At 42.5% G+C, this 21,955-nt stretch overlaps 1 protein-coding gene across 3 annotated transcripts in view; it reads right to left on the reverse strand.

Annotated features, from left to right (window-relative positions):
• Positions 1-21,955, reverse strand: part of PHKB (phosphorylase kinase regulatory subunit beta) — a 1,122,330-nt gene that overhangs the window by 312,240 nt on the left and 788,135 nt on the right. For all 3 annotated transcript variants that reach the window (XM_069216595.1, XM_069216596.1, XM_069216594.1), the window contains 2 exons: positions 10,242-10,325; positions 1,437-1,541 (listed from right to left, as the gene is read on the reverse strand). In XM_069216595.1, the coding sequence (XP_069072696.1) occupies positions 1,437-1,541; positions 10,242-10,325 (189 nt within the window). The remainder of the gene's footprint in view (positions 1-1,436; positions 1,542-10,241; positions 10,326-21,955) is intronic.

Raw genomic sequence — 21,955 nt, forward strand, 5'->3', positions numbered from 1 at the left:
ATTGTGTTGAACAATTGGGTTTTCTGATTCAGGTCTGCCTGTTCCTGAAAGCTGGTGATTTTGGCACCGCAAACCCTTTTTGATGCCATTTTCAGGGAAAAAACCTCAAGCCTTCTTCTGCAGCCCTTTTTTACCCCAGTTGTTTGAAAAAAAAAAATAAGAAGAAATTGTTGCTGTATTTTGGCTAATTTCTTGGTTTCCTCCAGGGGAACCCACACATTCTAGGTACCTCTAAAATCCCTAGGATGTTGGAAAAAAAGGATGAAAATTTGGCATGGGTAGCTTATGTGGACAAAAAGTTATGAGGGCCTAAGCGCGAACTGCCCCATTTAAAAAGAAAAAAAAAGGCCTGTCAGCAAAGGGGTTAAATACACTGCACCCTGCCCATGGGGATGCCTTGGGCCTACTTTAAGGGTGACACATTTAGTAAAAGGGAAGGTTTGGGCCTGGCAAGTGGGTGCGCTTGCCAGGTCAAAATGGCAGTTTAAAACTACACACACAGACACTGCAGTGGCAGGTCTGAGAACTGTTTACAGAGCTACTCATGTGGGTGGCACAATCAGTGATGCAGGCCCACTACTAGCATATGATTTATAGGCCCTGGGCAACCATAGTGCACTTTACTAGTACATTCAATATGCCAGTCATGGATAAACCAATCACCAATACAATTTAGACAGGGAGCACCTGCACTTGCACTTTAGCACTACTCAGCAATGGTAAAGTGCCCAGAGACTTAAAGCCAGCAAAAACGAAACCCAGCACAGGAACAAAAATGTGAGGTCAGGAGCAGAAAGACAGGGAAAACGACGCCCAGAGCTGACAGGTTTAGCAGCATTGTTAAGAAGTATCAACTTCCTGGTGCTTCCTGTCACAAAACTTAACTTCATTGAGGAACACATTTCTGAAATCACTGTCAATGTCTTAAAAAAAGAAAATCAAGCCAGATGTTGGCCGCAGGTGGGAGCAGAATGCTGAATAATTTTAATAAAGGTTGAAAAGAATAGTGGTGGACCATTATGTGCAGTAGGGGTGGGGCGTGCACACACATTGTATACTCTGTTACACACATGCATATACAAACTCACCCCAACACATACACACACCCATTCACATCATGCACGCACAAGCACACATGCATTCATACACTCACACATGCACATACACAGCATTACAACAACAACAACAAAAAACTTACCGTTGGAAGAAGGGAAACATTTGATGTTTCCTGAAGGAAGGGACTGAAGAAAGATACAGCTTTCTCCTCTCATTGGCTGACCTTGTCGTGCCATAACCTGAGACAGCCTGTTTTAATCTGTGTGCGTTCTTGATCGGCTCTAATATGTCATTGTTTAAGTTTGTTAAAACATAAGTACACATTTTACAAGTCAAGTGTTGCTAAAAAGTATTTTGAATCAATAATGTTTAAAAATTACCACTATGTCATCTATCAACAGCATGACATCTTGAGACATGTAGAAGTCGCTCAAATCGAAAACAATGGGGTAGCACACCACAGTCTTTCCGAGAATTCGATAAATCTACAAACAAGAAAGTGACATTGTTTTCAGATACGTGAAACAGATGAAAAATGAAAGTAACATCACAAAAAACGGCAATAAACTGTTATAAAAATATCAAAAAAAGGGTAGTTCACTTTTAGGCAAAACGTGTAAACATTAAACTAACAGTGGTGTACAATGTATCTAATAACTAATAAAATTACTAATGGTACCGATGAAACTGGTACCACACACTTATAAAATTGTGACCCACCACTCTTATCAAAACAACAACATATTCTATAATTTACATTAACATTAATCCACCACCCAAATCACTGAATTAGAAATTGAACAATCATAATTGTATAATCCCATATGCTACTTGCTATAGTGTGACTGACAACTGTCAAGTGAGGACTCAATTCAGACGTCAACTGTCCAGCAGAGATATGGGATGCCCTGACCCATGCCGTATTTTAGGATAGCCACATAAGGTAAATTTCCATGCAGGAGTCCAACTGCAAAGCATTTACGAAGTGTGAGGTTAGCCTGAAGAACTGGCCGGAACACCCCTGAATAAGCCCTAGATGTACAATGAAACCATCTTGTGAAGTTTTTTGGTTATGTGGTAGGGTGGTTTCAAAAGAGATTTGAAAAAGGGCAGATTTAGCCATAAAGAGCGAGGATTCTTAGGTGAGAACACCACTAATACTTGCTTGAGTTCAATTCTCACACATCAAACATAATGTGATAAGGTGGCATTATTTGTGGTACAAGTGCCATTACATTTGATGAGGGATAACCGGAGTATCTAAGCATCAACACCCTTATGGAGCAAGACCATGCTTCCGATTATGCCCAAACGGTGAAAAGATTGTCTTTTAAACTTTGGGGCAGTTTTACAAGAAACTGGCACATCAGCACTGATACACCAGTTTTCTTGCATTGCCCCTGCCCCACCTAATGATACCATGGGTGCACTGTATTTACACCAGGGCACACCATGGCATTCGTTAGGACAATAGCATCAATTGTTTTGAAGCTATTGTGGCACTTTGCTGCACTAGTGTAAAACATGACCCTAGTGCAGCAAAGTGTAGGAAGGCCCATTGATTTGAATGGGTGTGTCATTTTAACACCTATTAGAAGGAGTTAAAAATGACAGAAAAAATGGTGCAGTGAAATCTTGTAGTTTTCACTGTGCCATTTTTTCGGGCCTCCCTGCGCCGGAAAGCCCCCTTTGCATACATTATGCCTGGCACAGGCATAATGTTGCACAAGGGGGTGCAAAGTGGCGCAATGCATGCATTGCACCACTTTGTAAATCTGGCATGGCAAAAATTACGCTAATGTGTCGCAAGGAGGAACAAGGGGTCTGTAAATATGCCCTTTTGTTTAAACCACTGAGAAGCTACACAATAGAAAAGATCCGTCTGGATGATCCTGAGTGGAAAGTATTTACAAAATAGTTGCAATTTAGAGTTTGTCTTTAAATGTCATCATCTTATTTTAGCATGCAAATGTTATTACCCACTAGAACCTTTTCATCTGCAATGGGCTATAGTATCTCTCCAGTGTCTGTTTTACCACAACTTAAAGGAAAAATGTAACATTCTATCCGTATCTTGACGTGAAGTGATTAGTATAAGAGGAGAAATGCAGTTTCTGTGTAATGTGAGACCCTTTTTTCAACAATCCATGAAAATTCGAATTATTAAACAAACTTTCGCCCTTTGGCTGCCAGCTGAAAAAGGGTAAGTAATTTTGGTGAATAGCTGAACTCAAATCTAAACATTGACAAGCATTTTTAAGTTAAGTTCTGTTTTATTAAGTTTTGCATGTAAACAAACTAAAACATGTAACCATGCCTACAACCCGGAGGCTGGCCTAGTGGCAGTAGCGGCTTGCTTTGGACACGCAGGGGTGGCGTTTCAGGAGGGATTGGGGGAGTGCTGGGTGGGAGGGGGTTCAAATTTATTTAAAAATAGATTTGAAAAAATAAGAAAATAAACACTTACCCTTACCGCCGCTCCTCCATCTCTTCCTGCAGGCAGGCTCAGGCTCCCAGCCTGCCCTGCGGCCAATTCTGACGCTGTTCAAAAGCAGCGTCAGGATTGACTGGGAGCGCCCAGCCAGGGTGCTCCCAGGCAGACTGGGAGCCTGTGCAGGCTATCTCCAGCCCGGCACTGTGTTGCTGGGATCGAGAGAGCCTAGTACTCATGTGTGTTTGGCCGGCCCAACACAGCTGGCCAAACATATATGCACAGTCACTGCTTGTCACCCCCGTGGCCCTGCCCCTTTAACAAACGAAACAATAATATTGTTTTGTTTGGTAAAGGTTTCGCAGCTTCTGCTGCTTAGGGGTGATGTTCGTTCGCCCTAACGGAGGAGCCGCCCCTGCCTAGTGGTCATAAATAGAACAAACAACCCATTTAAATCGTCCCCTCATCCAACTTCTTCATACATCTTATGGCATAAGAGGTTTCTCTCCCTTGTTTCCGTAGCAACTACCAGCATATTTGTACCTCAGCGTTAACTCCCTACTTGTCGCCTCTCTACGTCTCAGTAACTTAGTATCCATATGCTTGGATTCTCTATTAGGCTGTAATTCATAAGGCATTTAAGTATTTAGGGACAGCCGGGTGAGACTGTGACAAAAAAGGCCTATGCACCATAATAAAACTGGCCTCTATTAGCGAAACAGAGCTAAAAAGTGGCCACATTTGCATATCAGGCCAATTTTGGACAAGTAAAGACCCATTGCATAGCTAATTTGCAGAGTATAGGACACTGCATGCCTTTGTTTGTTGCAGGTGATGTTTGTGATATTATCAGGGAAATCAACAGTAAAAACCAGCCACTTTGCGATAAAACAGGCCCACAAACTGCTAATAAACGGCACACACACTGATCTGTCAAACCAGCCCATCAGGCACTGCCAGAATACCCTCTAGGCCAGTCCAACCTTATGCAGGTCATGTTCATTCAGTGAACTCTATAGATAACACTTCTATAAAAAGGTACCCACACCTCTCAGAAGGCCTCCACCTTGTGATGAAGAGACATAGGGGGTCATTATGACCCCGGTGGTAGGTGATAATGTGGCAGCCACATTATGACATTGGCGGGCTGGCTGCAGCCAACCCGCCAATATACCATTCCTACCGCCATGGCAGTAGCAGCCGCCGGGCGGGAGATAACAATCTGCAGTCCGGCGGCTGCTACTGTAGCGCCGGAGGCATTTTGAGCCTGACTACCGCCATGGTTTTACGCCACGAAAACCATGGTGGTAGGCCCTACCAGTGACAGGCAATTCCTTTACCTGTCACTGGTAGGAGGCTCACCCATCCCCCCAAACACTCCCAGACGACCCCCCCAACACCGCTCTTCATCCACGATCCCCCCTTCCAGTCCCCCCCATTGACACAGATTCACAGACATGCACCACGCATAGACACTTACTCACACTGGCATACACGCATTCATTCATGCATCCATTCATTCTCGCCCTCATCCGTACGCACATTCACAGTGACATGCATTAACATTTCCATATGTACACACATGCATACACCCAAGCAAACAACACTACACACACAGTCGCATTCACGCACACACTCACATTCATGCACACAACCCCCCACACACACACAACACCCCCCCACCCCTGTCGGAAGCCCAACTTACCTGCATCCAGGGGGTCTTCTGGCAGGGAACATGATGGCAGTAGCAGCGCCCGCCAGGAGAACACCACCAGGATGGTATCATGTGTCATGATACAGCTGGCGGCGGTCTACTGGCGTGGTGGTGCTGGTGGTAGCAGCGCCACCTTACCACCATACGCCAGTATGGCCACAGCCGGATTTCCGCTCTTCTTGTTGCGGAAGTCCGGCTGTGGTCATAATTTGACGGATGGATGGATGGTAGCCGCAGCGACAGTCTTTTGGCGGTCGTCACCACAGGGGTAGGCGGCTTATACTGCCATTGTCATAATTAGGGCCATAGTCTGTTGTTTTCAACCCAATGTGACTCCCAGATTCGGTAGATCAAGCCTTTATGTTCAGGAGATCTATCTGTGCCTAACGTGGAGAGTATGGTATGGTGAGCGGCACATAGTATAAGGGCTTTCTGTTAACCCTTCATTGATCAGAGGTGAAATGTTTGTTTATTTTGCAGTCCTAGCAAGGTGTATGCTGGATTTATAGTTTTAAGACACTCCCAGTTCTGGTTCCCCTAGAGTTTCTACACTTGGCTGAGATGAAAATGCTAAGGACACCATAGTTTTAAAGAAAGGTGAAAGCCTCACAGATACAATTATAAATACTATTCTTTTTAGTTCCACACATTAGTGTATGCTGAGAAGGGGCAGAGAAATACACACAGAAGGCTACACTGCACGACTAGCATTACGTGATGTTGTAAGGAAGGCACGATGACCTAGTTTCATAATTTACAGAGGAGTATGGCAGCATACAGCATCAAGATCACATCTTGCTCACTCATCTGGCTAACCTAAACATGAAATTTTAAATGCACAATAGAGTACACTACGCGTAGCTGTTTTCTCACCTAATGCAATATTCATCTTCACTGAGACACTGGGCTTTATAAAGTAACCTAACTCTCGCTCTAAACCATATCATTTATATGAAAATGGTCTTGCGGAAAAGGTCCACTTAAAGTATTTGTAACATGAAGGGGGTATGAATCAATTCGTAACATATCCAAGTTAACATGGCAGCAAGGATTACTATAGGCTTGCTGTCTTAAGACCCTCTACTTCTCACCTGAAAGCAAAGGAGGGACTATAAGTATTGAGTTTGTCTGTGCTCCCACAATAACTCTGGCATCCCCTAAGAACCTCACTTGTATTGAATATTTAAGTATGGACTTGTATTAAATTGCAAACACTCCTTGCTACAAGGAAAATATATTCAGTCTGGCCCTGCAGAAACTATCTGTATTAAAAATAACTGCCCTGATATTTCTAGGGTCTTTGTCCTTTCCAAGTAATACTGCAAAGCCCTCTGTACTGCACGACCAATGTATGCCACTATTAGGTGGCAGAACTGGGCAGCAAAAAGGAAGAGGAGGTGACAGGTTGACCCAGCAATCAGATGGCTTTTGGCCTGGAAAGAAATATTAAGAATTGCTTTAGAGCAGTGGTTCCCAACCTTTTGTTATCTGTGGACCCCCCACTTTATCATTACTGGAACCCGGGGACCCCCACTGAATCATTACTGGAATCCGGGAAACCCCCTACTTAGTCATTACTGAAAGCTGGGGACCTAATCTGTTAATATTATTTAATTTTCAAAGAATTCGCAGACCCCATGAGGAGGCTTTGCAGCCCCCCAGGGTTCCCCGGACCACAGGTTGGGAGCCACTACTTTAGAGAACCGCATTCCCGACCGTTGACAGATTTTTACTAAGCCCTCTAAGAAATATCTGAATAGCAGGACAGTTAATAAGTGTATTTGGGACAATCACTACATGTATGTGGTGACTGCAAAAAGGTGCTATTCATAGGTGCATGTTCAAAGACTGACTTGGCCGGGGGCACCCAGTAAAGTATAATACCTTTGTATGGCAAATGAAAATGTCAAGGCCCCAGCAAAGACATTAATGCTAAAAATAATCTTTCTATAAATATATAACATGTATTAGAACATTCGAATGTTGGCATGTCCATTGAAGATGTGTGGCAGAATGTTCTAATAGCCTTAGAACCCGCCATAGCGGGCTCTACCGGCTATTAAAGTCCCTCTCCCTTGTTAAATGCCCTCGCCTTCGGCTCGGGCATTTAACGCGGGGAGCGGGCCTTTAATAGCCGGTAGAGCCCGCTACGGCGGGTTCTAAGGCTATAGTGGATTGTTTACCTGCAACTTTAAGAAACTTCGTCAATTCATGTGGGAATACTAGATGTCCACTCTGGAGGACGTCAGGCTAAAAGCTGCCAAGGCTAGTGATGTTAGATCACTTTAAGAGATCTTCGATCTTCAAGCTGAGTGACAACCAAACATGGTGCGCCCAGTAACAGTTCTGGTATGTCCATGCTAATACCAATGAACCATGAATGCTCTTGAGGCATCAGCTTCAAAATAACCTTGCAAATCAGGGGGCTTGGGGAAAAGGTATACCTCAATCTTTTCTTTGTACACCTTACCACTGACCAGCACTTTAAGCGACTGGCTACTCTTTGCCTCAATTCACAACACGCAGAAAGATAATCGGATATTGAAGGTTTGAACATCCCTTGAATAAAGAAAGTTTCATTCTCACACTTATATTTTGACACATCCAGAAAACCTGTAAGGGTTACTGTGTTTCATGGAATCTTTGACCTTAATCTTCGGCAACCCTGGGCTCTGATTCAGAGTGCCTGGTGAGGGTCCTGGAAAATGACTTGAACCTTACTCTTTATGGCAATGAGAACCTCTACTATGAGTGCTCTCATGGGGACTAATGCCTCATCGACTAGGGCCTCGTTATCAGATGACACTGAGCAAATTAGAAAGAAGTGCAAAGCACAGGCTGGAATAAAGAACATGTGATGGGATGGGTCAAGCAGGAGGGGTGGAGATTAGACAAGCATAGATGCAGGAGAGGCTGAGGGGATAGGATCTGCATATTGCTTGAAGTTCTTCATCCTACCCTAGTCTCCTCAGCAGGAGATCCATGAAAAATATCCAGAAATACTTACTCACAAGTAAACTTTGGCATTCTGGATTGGTCCATTTCGTTAGAAAATCTGTTAATATCCTTAAGACTTATTGCTTTCTTGGCGTATGAATTCTTGAATGACACTGCTTTAAGAGAGCGGACTGAGACAGAAATGATACCATCTCATTTTCAACAGGCCAGCAAGGAAGAACTGGCCGGTTGTCAACCTCGACTAGAGGCTTTATGCTCCCCACAAGAGGATTTCTTTAGGCTACGAAAAAGATCCTATTATTTAGAGGATGTGTTGCCAATATCCTCCTCCGATTTCCTAGGAGAGAATAACATTAGAATACATGGCTGAGGTGGAAGTATGGTATTTAAGTAAACTGTGACAAAGCAAAGACTGAATATGAGAACTGTTGCCTCCTCACCAGCACATCAGTGTGAAATTGTTGTTTACACAAGGCTTCAATGTTGTTAAATAATTTAAAATATTACAATAATGGACAGGTTTGTGAAGCTGCAGGATTTGTTTTTGGAAAAAGGAAAGAAGCCACAGACAGTGCAAGACAAAATGTGGGACGGGTGTTATTGAGACCACCCTGGAGAAAGATGCTGAAAGATGAATTCTGAAGCCAGTGTAAGACCTGCCACGGTATGAATTATGCTCAGATATAGAAATATATAACTGAAATAGTGTATTCACAGTGACTCCATAATAATCATCATCGATGATGCAAAGCACATAATCCTTAATGTAACAAATGCCATGCCCGGTAGATCCAGTGGCAGCCAAGCCTCTTTAGAGAGCATGCTAGAGCAATGCAGAGAGCAGATTTGAGAGTTAACACCTAAGTTTGCTGTTCAACGTTTGTGGTTAAAGTTAGGCAGGGGGCTGGGCTCTGGGACAGGGGATTCAACAGGGAACATAGGCAGTCATCAACAAAAAAAGTAAGTTATGGTGTGCTATGGCCTTTGTCCCATGCTTGTAGCAGCTGCTGCAGGAATTCTCAATATGTAGTTCTTAATGTGTAACCAGATACAGATTCCTGATAGACATGAAGTGAGTGATGTTTTGTATCAAACAGACCCATAAATCCATTGTACAGCCATATATGGGTTAGGCCGACATGGACTGTAGAAAGTGGGCCTCTCAAATGCCGTCAGAAAATCAGTTACCAGACTATGCCTTGGAGGTCAGAAGAGATGTGAGTCTGGTAAAGAACAAGAAGCATTTAAAGACTTTAATAGATTTCTAAGTGCTGAAATGGAATCAATGGTAAAGGGAAAATATATATTTTCTTGTGTGAGCATGGGCTACCAAATGGCACAGAATTTTAATGTTTTTATCACAGTCTGTTGTAGTAAAAGTAAACCAATACAAAAAAAGCATTTCAAGTGATAAACAGAGAGCAGCTCTAAGTTGTAAAACTCTAAAAATGTTTTTCACAATCTAAGGCCATGAATGAAAAAAGCAAAATCTCTTTTATTTTCAGTGGAGCAAAGGTAGGCCAGGAACAGGCAAACATGGGGACACTGATGAAAATCCAGGACTTCTCAATAAGTGTGATTTTAGCTGAATAAACTAAGCAGGTAAAAATTATATGTATTTCAAAAAGAGGTAATTGAGGAACCCTGGAAACGAGAGAAATATAGTTAACTTGGAGGCCTTTCAACAGCATCCTTAAAGTTGTTCTTTTCATTCTGTGAATAATGGGAAACTGATGGGGGAAGGGCTGCGTTGAATTAAAAAAAAGACTAAAGAGACATGATATGGGGAGGGAATCGAAAGACTAAAATACTTTTACACAAAAGATACGGCGTTAACCCTACTGTAACAAACAATAAGATAAAATTCATCAGACTTGAAGGTCAATCTTTAAAGTCCTCAAAATCTTACTCAGTAAAACATAGTGATGGGGTAATCAAGAAATGTATTATCTTGCCTTAAGAATATATCATATTCATACCACATTTGGTTCAAAAGCTAATGAACTACGCCACCTCCTTATTTTAATTGATAAAGACAGTTTCAAAGGGGTTTCATTAAAAGTTGTGTCTCTTAGTTAGTACCTTTGAAGTTCCAAGGCATCCGATGGGCCGGTCAGGTCGGCCAGAAAGCCCAAGCTTGTCGTTGATGCCCAGGTGAAGGTAAGCCTAAAAGGACAATAGAGGGTCCATGGTTAACACAAAGAAAAACAGACGTGATGAGATAGTGATAAACATACATTTTTGTTTGTACATGATTTAAAAATGTAACAGTGTTCTTGAAAAATAAACAATGATCCATGGGATTAAATACAGTTCGTCAAAAATAACTTTGAGATTCCCTCTACGATCAAGGATTGAGGCTGTGACACCTCATGTTCCCAACCAAGTACCATCTTTTTTTTAAACCCTAGGGGCTAGACTGCTTTGCTTTTCTTTACCCTCATCCGCCCTCTCACTTCATTTACCTCTGCTAACTTTAGCCTGAACTCATCAGGACACCAACTAGCTGTTCCTCTGTCTGCACGGTGTCAAGCAAGTTGGCTGTGTCTTGTAAACAATTTAAAACTGAAAGTATAGATCGACATCAACGTCACAGCTTGAAACTGTTTAAGAAAGTCCCAAGGCTTGGAGTAAATGTGGAGAAACCACAACCTGTCATTCCCCACAAAGAAATGGATACCGGAGGCATAGAAGCCTGTTGCTGGATATTGTCCGGTACCAGGGTTAACCACCTGTTCACATTTGTGTTTTTTATTTTTTTTAAATTATGTTATATTAATTGTTGCAATAGTTTATTTTACTACAAGTATTCAACATTTTCTACTTCAAGAGTTTGTGCTTTTCCTATCATTGTGTTTTATATTACAGCATTTTATACACAAAAGGTTACATTATCAAGGAGGGAAGATACACAGCTGGAATGGTGCTCATCTGAACTCTAAGTGGACCTACTCTAAGGATATTGCCTGTTGACCTGCTACCTGTGATTAGTCTTCTATTTAAGTTCTACTTTTTTCATACTACAAGAATAAAACCTTCATATGTCATTCTACTTTCTCAACATCCTCACTGCAATGTTCTCATTTTAGTTGCTTCACAACTAATCCATGCTCCTGAGACAGCATAACTTGACTGTGCCATTGTGGTTTCTACGAGGTGAAATTAAGGAGTAAGTAGCTTCCTATGTAACATTTGTAAATGGCTTTCATATAAACTTGGCACACTGAAATGCATATTGGTAAAGTGCACATGTGAGTAAAATCCTGTGAATGTTTCATGTAAACCTCATTTATCAATGATTTTGCAAGTATGTTTATGTTATAGTATTTTAGAAATATTAGTACCATAACCATTTTATATTCATTATAAGAAATGGGAATACAATCATTTAAATTAAATGTGCATTTATGTCTTTGTTAGCTTGTCCAGAGTGAAGGCTTGATTTTCTTTCTATGTTTTGACCTTCACTGTGAAGCTTGTTCTACTGTATATTTTCCTAAGCTGCAGACGCGATGGTACCAATGGAGAAGTCTATTGTTGGTGTTAGATAAGGGGCCCTGAGAAGATGTGTTACCAAGATCGGAGTAACGTGGAGCTGAAAGCTGAACTCCTCCCCACATTCCTGTGCACAGGAGTGATCCAAGGATGTACGGACAAACTATAAATTAAATGTGAGATTTATAACAATGTTGTTTCAGTGGAAAGTTTTGGCTGTGATGTCAGCTTCTGGAAGAATTAAGATTTAAGTGCTGCTTAGTCAGTTGCAGATTCGGGTTCCCTTTACCCTTTGATCAGAGCGGACCTTTAAGAGGGAGAGACCACTCTTACTTTACTAGACTAAGAGGCTTTATGCTGCTCACATCTCTCTTGACAGAAACTTCTACAGAAGTTTCCATAGTGCTGACATTTTTCTCAGAAATTTTTACAGGCAATAGAATAGTAAAGAACTTAGATTAAATGATGACGTAGGAGAGCTCAAACCTGAATTCAAAGCATCATATGCTTTTCCTTATGTTCTGTATTATCGCTATTGAAATATTGGTCTCTTATATGTTGAATAAATTTAATGATGTGTGTCGCTTTAATTCTCCTTTGGTGATTCTTTACATGTTTTTAAGAATCATTTGTTAGTTTGACTTTGAGTCTGTAATAAAGCCTTTGGGAACTTTAAGTTGGTCTCCGAGATTGAATGTGTGGCCAAATGGGTTGCCCTGTAATTAAAGTTGATTAATTTGATGTATGTCTCCTCACTGCTCAAAAAAGATTACTCAGGCCCAAGAATTTAGAAATAGTGTCAACCACTGAATCATTCCTTTACTCCACTGGCCAAATTCCAGACTTATCTCTCACTTTCTTTGGCTACTGCTAAATATATTGGCTAAATTTAATGAAGTCAATTCAGCAGCTGTTTGCTTTTACAAATGATAATGAAATACCTCTGCCATACAGGAAACAGCATTGCTTTTGGCACTCAGAAATACAGTAATCTGGGGAGACCCCGGCTCTCCTTTCAACTGTATCAACCACAAAATCCTTCTGCTGTTTCTGTCCATGCCACATACACATCACATTTTGTAGGTGGAGGAGCTTGCGGGCACAGTACTGCTAGAACAAAGACTCGTGCTCACTACTATAACCATGCAGCCCAAGAGACACTTTGGTTTTAAACCCCTTCGTTCTCCTCCATGTGCTGTCACTGTTTTCATGAAAAACAGGAATACATTTGCAAAATATTTAGGAAATACAGAAATACGAATAGAGATGCAAGATTATGTACTTGCTTCTACTGGAGCTCACGTTACAATTATGAATACAAAATGGCACATTACTGCTTCCCCAAATTAAAAAAACAAATACATTCAGAGGTCTACGTACATGCGACAAAGGGATCGTGAGCCTCAAAGATGAAAAGCAACAGTAACCTTTAATTCAATGGAAAGAGTTCTATTTAGATTCACTGCATATAAATGTATCTTTTGGGGATGTCTTGAAATTCTGGAACTGATCCCTTGTTCTTAGACCTGTGTTAGACATCCAATGATTCCCCACTCTGAAGGATAAACATAGTAACAAGACCCCATTAGTGAAGTAAAGATGCTCGTCCAGAATGCAGGTCTTTACGTGTGAGGCAAATCACCATGCCCCTCTGATTCCCAACAATGCTCAGTGATTTATAATAAATCCACGAAAAAAAACAGATTTAGGAAAAATGGAAAGAGCTACCTATCAATATGGTGGTTGCTTCCATTAAGAACATTTACATAATTCCTAGTTCATGTCTCCTATAGTTGTAGAGCAGGCAGAAATGATGAATAATCAGAGATATTAAACACCACCAAGCCGAGCATAAAATTTGTTCAGTAGTCTCTATACACAGAAAGAAAACCCTGAGAATCTGAGATAAAACCTGCAACCCATTCAGCAGGGAATATGTGTTAAATACACATATTCTTCTCTTATAATGCCTTCAAATATTACTTTCAACAGCCCCACACACCAGATAGGTTTTAAAAATACTTAAATCATAATTTACTATATATACAGATGCCGCTGGCATCTGCAACATAACACTGTAGTGAAGGGAAGCAGTTGGCATAAAATAAGAAAGAAACCCGCATTTGCTCTATGAAAACCTAACACCTCAAGATATGGTTGAAAGACTGATTTCTAGGTACATGATCAAAGGTGCCACAACCTAGCAGGTCAAGAGTGCTCCGGCATGAACCTTACTATGGATTATGTGTCATGAATTGCTGCCATCGACATACAAGTCAGCTTCTGGTGACAATTTCCACTTTATGGTAAAAGAGGGAGAATATCCCAACATTCACCCAAACACAGGTTTTTATGTGATTTAGTTTATTATAAATGGATTTCTGCAAATAATCACTGCCAGTGGTGTTACTTTGTAACGGTCATAGAGGCTACGGATGTGACTTCCTGTGCCATTTGATACATACAGTGCAAAGAAAGTGCCATGCGGTGAAGTGCGACCACATCACCCAGCCATGACAGTCCTGCATAAGTTTTCTTTATTAGCCACATTTCGTAAAAATGTAAGTCTAAAGTACAATAATTATCCGTGATTGCACGAATGGCACAAATTGTTATTTTGCAAAAAGCAATTGCCAAATACCTTTGAGGAGATCAGCAGACTGACTAGTTAAATGACAGGTTATGTAAGATATAAAAAAGGAGGCAACCTCAATTGTTACCCTTAGTGACCAATAAATGAGGCCTTTAATCTTTGACAGACGTTTGTGAGGTGCTAGGGGAGGAAGTTACCATAAATGGGAAACCATACACAGCCAACAGACGAGGATCTGATCCGGCCCTACTGTGAGAAGATCTGTTTCATAGCCTAAAAGCAGGGGCTCTTCGGCACTTGGAATGGGAGTTTGAAAAGGACACGGATCAAGGACCTTGGCCTATGCTTTCACAGAAGGACCATCTGTCAACGGTCACCAATCGATCTAAGACCCTCACTGGTCAGTACAGCAGCTCACAGGACAGTCATAAGGTTTGTAGCTTCATTCCTGTCCTCATGGCCCACAATATGACATTAGCGAGAGAGATTGGTCTGCTAACCTACCTGTGACTACACAACAATTACTACAAAGAATTTAGGCAGGGTCGCAGCATATCTTTCATTGATGCAGCTGCCGAAAGAGCAGTGTACTACAGTGAACTGTACCTGAGGTTTGTCTCAACAAGGACGCATCATAAAGACCCTGAACAGACAAAAGTGCAATTAAGATGAAGAAAAACAAACAGCACATTCAGTAACATAAGACATGCTCCCTGAACAAATGTTTGCAAGATAAATGCATAAATGTGCATAGCTAGAAGCACTCGCACCACAGAAATGCACAGCTGGCCTACAAGTATCAGTAAGGATGCATCCTAAATGAGCTGAGATATTTTAACAAACTGCCAGTTCAAGACTTCAATATATTTTCATCCTTCTCAACACTTATGTCTGATGGGCAAAGAAAACTAATTTAGGCTAGGTTAAAAAAAAAAAAAAAAAAAAAAAAAAAACTTTTTTCTGTGCGACAACTGTTCATCTAAATTCAGGATCCTGATTCACAGAGCTGCACAGGGTAAGAAAGATACATATGTGCACGGGGCAAAAACGGTAGAGTTGCTAGTCAAACAATATTTGGGCTTGCAATGTCGGAGGTGTTATGTCTTCCTGACAAGTCCCTGAAAGTTGGTAGCCACCTGTAAGCGCATCACTTACCTAGTCTCACACTTCAGGCTAGCTCCACTTAATTTTTTAGATCTGGAGACATGACAAAGGTCTTTGGCAATTTTAAAGGCTTTGGCAGTTAACCTTGCCTGAACGTGTCGGCGGTTAACCCATGTTTAATTCCTAAACAAAGTTCAGTTTCATAGAATGAGCAGGCACAGGAAGGAGTTTTCAGTTATTTTTCTTTTGAGCAGTACTTACTTTACTACTGCGGATTTGCAGGTTTCTAAATCCTTCCAATGCTGGCATAATGATACTAAGGCAAAGGGGGATTACTTAATTTGCCCACAATTTGGTCAAAGCAGGAAGCCGAGAATAGAATTCAAACTCTACTCTATGGAAAGTACTTAATCTGAAAGATCACATATGCCTTTTTCATCATCTTTCAAAGGTCTTCTGCTCTTTCCTCTTTAGTATTCACCACTCCCACTAGTTCTTGTTGCCCATGCTTCATGTGGTTTTATATAGGTCAGTCAGTTCTTCTTCCAAGGCAGTCAACACATCTTTATGTATGACTTTTCGTGAGGTAGTCCAGTCAGCGCCTGGGAGCAGAGCAGACATTGTGGCCTTGCTTTCCATACAGCGTCTACAGATGCTTCTTTTCAAGCAGGGCAATATTCTGCCGCAGGGTCTGGTAGTTAGGCGATGAGAGCATGTTACGGCTGCCTGCAGCCTGCATTTGATGGCAGCTGCCACAGAACCTTTCCTAGATTCTGTGGTTATGTTGGACTGCTTTCACCTGAGTGAGTGCCTTGGTGATCAGGTAAGAGTGCATACGTGGAACACCACTATCACATACCTACCCCTAGCTGCTGAACATCTGGAGAATCATGCACCTACGATAGGATCAACCCAGGGTACTTCTCTAGGGCAGATTCACCTTACCAAGGGCTCTGCGCTCACAAAATGACACTGTGCAGCGGATCCCCCGTTCACTTGTATAGGACTGTGATACTTCTGACAAAACATTGTTCAGACAACATAAAGCATTTGATGTTCAACAATTGGTTTTGCAGAGCCACAAAGGTAGGAATGTTTAAATAAAATGGAACATTCCTAAACAAAAATCCATCATGTCTTCTGCATTTCAACAGTATTATTAGGTAACACTAGAACGAGCCCAATATCTCCTAGCAAAAATGACAGCTGGCGATCTGTTGTCATAAAATCTATTTTCGAAATAGAAATGCATCAGTCACCCGAGTATGTCGAACCAGCTGGTAATATATTTTTATTTGGCGTCCCTTTACCGAGCAGCAGAATGTGTACCGGCACGTAAAGCAGCGCGCACCTGCCACATATGCAGCTACAATGGCACTGCCGATCATCAGTGTGCATAAGACACGGGCGCTCAAACCAGGCTCTGAAAGGAACAAAAGGAACTTTGCCCGTTTTGAAAGCATTCAACATTTACCTACAAACACCAGATGCTAGAAGAACAGTCAGCCACGGGATGATCCAACTGATGCATTTCTACATCCTGTCCTTTTTTATGGAAATTAGCAAACATCAAGTGAAGAATAACACCATTACTTCATTTGAAAGCCAAATATTTTAATTACTATGTTTTGCGCTCCTTGGGACGGCCTCCATGACTACAACACTTGGCTCGAAGCTGTGATAGTGACAAAGGCATTTAAATGCCACCAAAGACGGGGGAAATGACTGCGCAAAATCCAACGAAATATATATATAAAAAAAGAGCTCCACTCATAATAATAATACTGCTATGGACGCTGTAATGGTTCTCAGTCAAAGAATCACATGCCTGCAGAGTTTAAAGGGGCCACTAACTTATTGTTTAGACGCATAGCAGTGCTGAGACATAACCAAAGTAAAGTAAAACATGTCCCTTGTGACATACCATACAGTATTTCATCCCACCCTACCCCATAAAAAATAGACTGAAGCGCTCTTCACTTAGTAACTGTTGGTGTTAGAAACTTGTTTTTTGAGGGGTTCCTCTATCTAAAATGGGTGTTTGTCTGCTGAATCGAAGACTGGATGCTTTGACGGAGGCAAGCTGTATACTTCTGAAGAACTTTAATCTACCCACTTTCATAGCTACAAACTATCCATCTAGTTCATGTCCCTCTAGGAGAACTGGTAAATAAACATACCGATCAAAAAATGCAGGCATATTAGTATTACCTCTTAATAAAACAAATTATGCTGCATTATTTGAAGAGCATAGGTACCTAGGACAGATGAGCACTTTTCTAGAAAACAACACGTCTGATAATTTGTTTTTGACCATTTTGTTACATTTAAAAACATTTTAATTCAACACATTCTGACATGTTCTTTTGAAGGAAACATTTTGAAAGAACCACATACAGACATTCTGAATTCCAATTTGAGTTGTTGGAAAAAAACATTATTAACTGGAATGTCATTGGCGTGTGATAAAACACATCTCTGGAGACAAGCATTTGTAATACAGATCTAAGTTAATGAGACATTTCCTGCAAGTGTCATCAGAAAAATCTACATTTTATTAAAGACACAGATGTTTTTAAGAACTTTGAAAGCTGCAAGGTCTAGGTTGTGAGAGGGAATATAAGCTGAAACAGACATATTTGGAACAATAGTATATTTTAATATGATGAAGATAGACAAAGGACCATCGTGCGAGGGATCACTACAGGGCAAATACAAATTTGTAACACCAGTTTAATTTCATTTAGCTGCTTAGGCACTTTAACTCTCCCAGTGCCGAACCCTATCTTCAAAGAATTAGTGGCAATAGGAAAAATATATACAAAACGACAAAGGCAGACTCTAGATGAAATTCCCCCCGAGACAACCTTGAGGAGAGAACAGAAGAGGGCTAAATGCTGGACACTGTTTCTGGTGGCTACACAAATTTTCACAAAGGGCGCGGCCCACTAAGAGGAGAGCAGTTGTACCATCACTACAGGTTGCTGCGTTTTATGATGACACCTGCTGAGTTCCTCCACCCTGTTGTTAAGGGACCTTGCCAGATCTCTCCGCTTTGAAGAAATACGATAGAGCACTAGACTACACCACAACCAAGCCTACAGAGTGAGTACGTGCAAGCCCATACCACCCTGCTTTCTGTAGCGCCACACAGTCAGTGGTGATGTCAGTGATATAATTGACTGTCACTGATAGCAGAAACGCCTTGCAAGACAATCATGGCTTGCAGCTTAAGATGTGTTTTGGTAGTGGTGTTGCTCCACTAGGGACCAGAGACTCAAAATTTTCACTTTGGCCCAGTGATCTCCAAAACTGATTGACTGTGCATACATTAACACTGTTGTCACTGACTGATCTGGTGGGCAAAAATGCTTACTGCATGTCAGATTGGTGACAGTTATTCACTTCTGCAAGCCGTAGAGGCCTCCTTGGAAATGCGGATCTTGTGCAACAGGCACTCTCAAAGCAGGGTTCCTACTTTTTCAATGAAAAGACCACATGTGCTTTCGAGTACGCACATGGACATCTAGGCTGCCTGTTCCAGTCTGATTCAGTGGCAACACCGCTGCTGGTGTTTTCCCCACTAATTGTTCTTCCCGCCAACAGATGCCCCGTCCACCCCAAAACCTATGCAAATGCAAACGTGCAGCGGATGCCTCGCAGCGGGTGCACCATCAGCGTGCCAAAGGAGGGCCAAAGACAAGTCCGTCTGTGCCTGGATTGCACCCAGAGCCACGACCCCTGACCCTACAAACGCCAAAGATACACCAACGCCGAGCACTACACCCAGGATGTCACAACACTGCCACTGAGCCGATCCACGCTCCATGGTAGCACCCCTCCCTTCCACAGCACACACACCAACTTACCGATCAGCCCCACTTCGAACACACCACATACACCACCTAAACAAAAACAACCTCCATGAGCCCTTCTCAACACACGCTCACTATGCAAACACACCACCAACATTTATGACTTCATCTCCACCCTCACACCCGACGTCCTCTTCCTCACTAAGTCCTGGCTCAACCCACTTCTGTGACTGACATATCCAATGCAATACCCGAAGGATACAAGATCACCCGCCAACACTACATCAACAAGCCTGATGGAGGGATCGCCATCATACACAAGAAATCCATCCAGTGCACTACCACAAATGACATCACCCCAGCCACGGAACATCTCAAGTTCTGGCTCTAAACAGACAGCAAAACCACTGTCAGAGGCACCCTTGCCTACCGTCTTCCAGGACCACATCCAGACTTTTGCAACTTCATTGCCAATTTCATCACCTCCCTTGCCACAGGCTCCAACATCTATATTTTCCTCGGCGACCTCATCTTCCATCTTGACGGACACAATGACATCAACACTATTGATCTCCTCAACAGCATAAACAACATCTGACTTACCCAGCTCGTACACAACCCCACACACACTGCAGGCCACATGCTAGACCCTATCTTCAACTCCAGCGACTGCACCAGGTACAGCCACACCACATAACTCACCTGGACCAACCACTCTACTGTCAACTTCAACACCACCAGCTCACGGACCTCCACCCCCAGTCAGCCCAGCACCTTTTACCGCAACTGGAGCAACGTCTCAAAGGACACATGGTCATCACCCTAAACACCACCTACCCCAGCTCCTCCAACAACCTAGACCAGAACATCAGAAACTTCAACAATTGGGGCCACCAATTGCACTGACAGCGTCAGTCCTATGGGCAACACCACCCACATAAGGCCAACCAAGCACACTAGCTGACACACTAAAGACCTCATAACCAGTAAACAACACTGTAAACAACTGAAATGGAGATGGCACACCAGTTAAGGGCACGACCAATAAGACTGCCTTCAAGACAGCCCTCAACCTCTACCACAGACAGTTGAAAGAATAAAAGAAAATGGCCTTAAGCTCACACATCAAATCAAGCCCCAACAACAGCAAATAACTCTTTAACCACGTCAAATAATTCTCCAACCCCTCCGCTGCAACAAACAACATAACACCCTTACTGGAAGTCTGCGACAACCTTGCAAACTTCTTCCACAACAAGATCACCAACATCTACTGAAACTTCAAACCCCAGTCCAAGGCAACTGACTTCTTTAAGCAACACAACCACTCCACTACCACCCACAGACTCATCCAAATCCAGATTCTGAAGTAACCACAGTAGCGAGACAGACCTCATTGCAGCTACCGATGACATCTGAGCCCTACGCGACCAACTGAAGACAGCTGCTTTTAACCTCCTAGATCTCTCGGTAGCCTTTGGTAGGATCTCCCACCACACACTCAACACAAGGTTGCACAACACAGGCATTCAAGGAGCCGCCCTCATTGCCTTTTTCCTCACCGGAAGAATGCAAAAAGACTGCCTTCACCCTTTCACCTCCAAACGTAAGGAAATCATCTCTGCAGTACCCCAAGGATCCTTGCTCAGCCCCACCCTCTTCAACATTTTTATGACACCTCCGGCCAGCATCACCAAAACCAATGGACTCCACATCATATTCTATTCTGACGACACAAAACTTATCCTCTCCCTATCCAAAGACACCACCAAGACCAACTTCCACAACTGCATGACCGACGTCGCCAAATGGATGAAGGACAACTGTCTGAAGCTCAACATGGACAAGATGGAGGTACTTGATTTTCAGAAATAAAAGCTCCCCATGGGAGGCATCCTAGTGGCCCTCAGAACTCAGACCTAGAAACCTAGGCATTTTGGACAACTAGCTAAGCATGACTCAGGTCAACTCTGTCCCCTCCTCCTGCTTCTTCATCTGTTTTGTAAGATATTCAAATGGCTACCCCAAAGGTCCAGACTCACTATCACCGAGGCCCTCATCTCCAGCAAACTGGTCTACGGCAACACTCTTTACACAGGGATCGCAGCTCACCTCCTCCAACGACTACAGAACATGCATCCAGGCTCATCCTTGATCTCCCTTGACAAATTCACATCACCCCCTACCTCAGGGAATTCCACTGGCTTTCTGAACAGAAAAGATGCCAGTTCGTGCTCCTGACTCATGTATACAAGTTCCTACACAACTCTGGACCCACCTACATGAACCACCGCCAGAACTCCATCAGCCGACCTCCACTCCGCGTCCCTTTCTCTAACCCTCATCCACGTATCTGACATCGCTGATGCGGTGGTCGCTCTTTCTCGTACCTAGCAGCAAAGACATGGATTGAGCTACATTTTAATCTACAGACTGGCCACAGTTCTGAAACTCCTAAAGACCTGGCTATTCGGCTACTCAACTGAACCCTGCCAGTGCCTGGATACCCTCACAGGTGATAAGTAGCGCTCTACAAATCTACTGACTGATTTGTGCGACAGGCATCAAAAGTATGCAGGAGGCTAACAGGCCTAGTAGCCTCAGAACTGTTAAGGCAGAAAAAACAACTTTGGTCCACATCATTGTCATTTTAGCCTGAGTGTCAGATTCTCTGCAGGGGCAGAAAGGCTTCAGAGTGATCATGTCCAACAGAGTGTCAATAAAGGGTAGCCTGTGCATGTGCTTAAGGTGGGACTTAGCTTTGTTGAAGGAGAACCCTAGCTTTAACA

The sequence above is a fragment of the Pleurodeles waltl genome, chromosome 12, assembly GCF_031143425.1.
Source record: "Pleurodeles waltl isolate 20211129_DDA chromosome 12, aPleWal1.hap1.20221129, whole genome shotgun sequence".
Lineage (NCBI taxonomy): Eukaryota > Metazoa > Chordata > Amphibia > Caudata > Salamandridae > Pleurodeles > Pleurodeles waltl.